Source organism: Mus caroli, chromosome 7 (genome assembly GCF_900094665.2).
Source record: "Mus caroli chromosome 7, CAROLI_EIJ_v1.1, whole genome shotgun sequence".
Classification (NCBI taxonomy): domain Eukaryota; kingdom Metazoa; phylum Chordata; class Mammalia; order Rodentia; family Muridae; genus Mus; species Mus caroli.
Window position 1 is genome coordinate 95559029 of NC_034576.1, and position 3601 is coordinate 95562629.

General features: G+C 38.8%; 1 protein-coding gene across 1 annotated transcript in view; it reads left to right on the top strand.

Moving 5' to 3' along the window:
• Ccdc90b (coiled-coil domain containing 90B) overlaps window positions 1-2834 on the top strand; it is a 19573-nt gene extending 16739 nt beyond the window's left edge. Inside the window, exon 9 of the mRNA XM_021167747.2 lies at window positions 2353-2834. Within this exon, the coding sequence (XP_021023406.1) occupies window positions 2353-2414 (62 nt within the window). The 3' untranslated portion in view covers window positions 2415-2834. The remainder of the gene's footprint in view (window positions 1-2352) is intronic.
• Window positions 2835-3601: the final 767 nt, after the last annotated feature.

Here is a 3601-nt window from a genome sequence, read left to right on the forward strand (position 1 = left end):
AGTGCCCTCTTCTGGTGTGTCTGAAGACAGCTACAGTGTATTCACATAAATAAATTCTCTAATAAAAAAAATTTAAAAAAATTATTTACCCATTTTAGTTAATTCCATGTGTTAAAATGTGACTGTCTTAAGTATATTTTAACATTACCATGTATAAACATCTTTTATTACTAAAGATTCCCCAACAATGTTGTTTCAGCTCTTCATCCTTAAGAGCGATGCTACTCTGAACATATATGTGCATGCCTTAATAAATACACACATTTCTATACGCCTGTTGCTGTGCACATTTAAAATTTGGGGTCACACCAAGCGTGGTGGTGCATGCCTTTAGTCCAAGTACTTGGGAGGCAGAAACAACAAAACAAAAACAAAAAAAACTGGGGGTCAAAAAATACACCTATTTTAAATGTGTGTATTAACAAATTACCATATAAATAAAATTCCTGATCATAGTGGTTTTCTGGCCACCCACTGTTTATAATGCAGCAAGTTAGAAGATGAGAATGAGTCTCAGTCCTCAACTGATATATATCCCCTTATTTTTTAATTTAAGTGCTCTATTTTTATTTCAAACATTAGGTTCCTGCTTAAAATTCAGATTTAAAAAAAAAAAATCTGAAGTTAGGCTTTGAAATCCCCTACATTAACAAAGTGTGTAGAACCAAAGGCCTTGAGCTCAACTGTAATGCTATGGGAAATTCCAAAACAGCTCATTCGGAATGTTCATTCTCTTCCAGGATCAGTCTCAACAAAGGAATTCAGATCCTACCTGGGATTTCCCAGTGTTCTCCTGAGTATTTACCTAAAGAATACCATAGTTAAAAACAGAATACTGCTGGGTGCTTTTAATCCCAGCACTTGGGAGGCAGACACAGGCAGATCTCTGAGTTCGAAGACAGCCTGGTCTACAGAGTGAATTCCATGACAGCCAGGGCTACAAAGAGAAATCCTGTGGTGGGGAAGGGGGGTAACACCACAAAATCCTTTTTACCCTCCAAGTTGAAGATGGTGACATTCTCCAGAAAGCTTCCTTTTAGCAGTTCATAGATATGCAAGGCTTTGTGGTAGTAGCAAGTTAGCAGTTGTTTTTTAAAAGATTTTACTGGGTCTGGAGAGAAGACTTAGGGGCTAAGAGCACTAGTTGTTCTAAGGGCCCCTTGGTGACTCACAACCATCTGTAACTCCAGGATCCAGTCCCCTCTTCTGGCCTCCACAGGCACCTGGCACACACATGGTGCACTGACATAAATGTAGGTGTAACACCCATACACATAAAAATAGGCTTTCTTACATCATCCTCCTTTTGTTGTGCTGAGCATTTGGAACCAGTCATTTTGAAGCACATTCTCCTTCCTCCTTTAAGTGTATATTTGTACTGTTGTTACTGGTGAGCCGGTTAGGAAGCCACAATTACACAGCTTTAAATCAGATAAAGCATAAATGGGTCTATTTGTTCTAGAATCCCTGAGATATTGTTAATAAGACAGTAAGGCTCCCTTTCTTGAAGATTCACAACTACCAGGCATGGTAGGATTTGGCTGTCAATTTGCCCAAAACTTCTAGGCTTAGTCTCCCAAGTATCTGGAAGTATGGGCACATGCCATCTGTGCCCCAAAACCTCAATTGAGGAAATGCCTCCATAAGGTCAGCCTATAGACAAGGCTTGGGGAATTGTCTCTTTTTCTTTTTGTTTATTAAGGTTTATTTATCTTATATATGTGAGTACACTGTTGCTGTCTTCAGACACCAGAAGAGGTCATCGGATCCCAGTACAGATGGTTGTGAGCCACCATGGGAATTGAACTCAGGACCTTTGGAAGAGCAGTCAGTGCTCTTAACCACGGAGCACCTCTCCAGCTCTGGAGAATTGTCTTAATGAGTGATGAGAGAACTCAGCCCCGTGTGGGTGGTGCCACCTCTGGATAGGCTGAAAGCAGGCTAAGTAAGGCAGGCAGCAGCACTGGTTTTGCTTCAGCTCCCTTTCTGGGTCCCTGCCTCGAGTCCCTGCCCTGACTTCCTGCAGTGATTGAGTGTGACTCAGAGTTGTTGAACCCTTTCCTCCCCAAGCTGTTTTGGTCATGGTGTTTATCACAGCAATGGAAACCCTAAGACCTGATATTAGTGACTTTGAAGCACTGCTTACATTTTCTGACATGACACCTATATTTTTTAGTTATTCTCATTTTTACTTTCCAAAGTATAGGAAGCTATTGATGTAAATATTGCCTTTACAAATTTTCTAGGAAATAAAGAACATGGGATATAAATTTGATTTTGTTTCTGTTCATTTCTTTTATTGTCTGAAATAATTAAGCTATAGCTTGTAACATAGTTCCTTTCTTTTCACAGCCTCAGTGTTCACTTGCTTGGCGATAGCATTGGGGTTTTATAGGTTCTGGAAGGAGAACTGACACTCCTGCTGCTGCTGCTGCTGCTGCTCACTCCATAGAATGTACTCACTACAAAGTCTTCAAAGTACTTGTGGACTAAATGAAGTATTTGGTTTTTTATTTTTATGTTGTATGTCTTTATGTTGAAAAGCTGTCACTCAAACCTGGCTTGATATAGAAGTCCTTATCCTCTGATAACTATAGCAATAAAAAAAGTTTTGCATTTGAGCTTTGTAAATGAAATTGGATTTTATATCAGATTACATTTTTGAAAACAATTCTGTACTCCATACACTTACTGGATTTTACTTTCTTGGTTATTATTGCAATTAGATTTTTATATAAAATAAAATACTATAACAAAGTTGGTTGATTTTTCAAAGTGACTTCCTATGTAAGTGTCGATTTTTTTGTAGTGAATAATAAATTTTAAAATAATGTATATCCCATTGTAAATGTGTTATACTTAATATGAAATCTATAGTTATTCTGATTACATGTATCTTTTTAATTTTTCATATGTGCAGCATTTGAGGAGTGAATTTTGTGGTTTGTTCATTTGCTGCTACCAAGGATTGAACCTAAAACTTCATGCACGTTGGCTGATTAGGTGTCCCACCAACCACCCTATGTCCCAGTACTTATCCTCACCTCCTGAATTAACCCAACTATATGAAACAAGACTTTCCCAATAATTCATTTAAATTCAAACATCTCTTGTTGTGTGTGTTTGTGTGTGTGTGTGTGTATACATACATTCATATATATTACCATCTCAGAGAGTTGGGGATTGAAACATCCCAGACCAGAACCAAAAGAAGGAAGTTCAAATTTGTATTGTTTTCCTTTTGTTTTCTAGTCTTCACATTTTTCTCTTCCTTTTGTTAGTGTGTTTGTGTGTGTGTGGTAGAGAGAGACAGAGACATGTGTATTCATCTGGAGGCCAAACATCACCTTTGGGTGTCTTTCTTATTCTGTATCTTACTTTTTTGAGACAGGATCTCTCCTCTCTTTCCTCTCCCTCCACCCCACCCGACTCCTGTTCCTGTCCCTTTTTCTTCCCCTCCCCCTTCCCTTTCAGCTAAACTGACAACTTCAGGAATCTATCTGTTCCTGGCCCCCAGCACTGGGATGTATGCCCAGGATTTACAAAAGTGCTAGGGATGCAAACATGGGTGCTCCAAGCTCTATATACACCGAGTCATCTC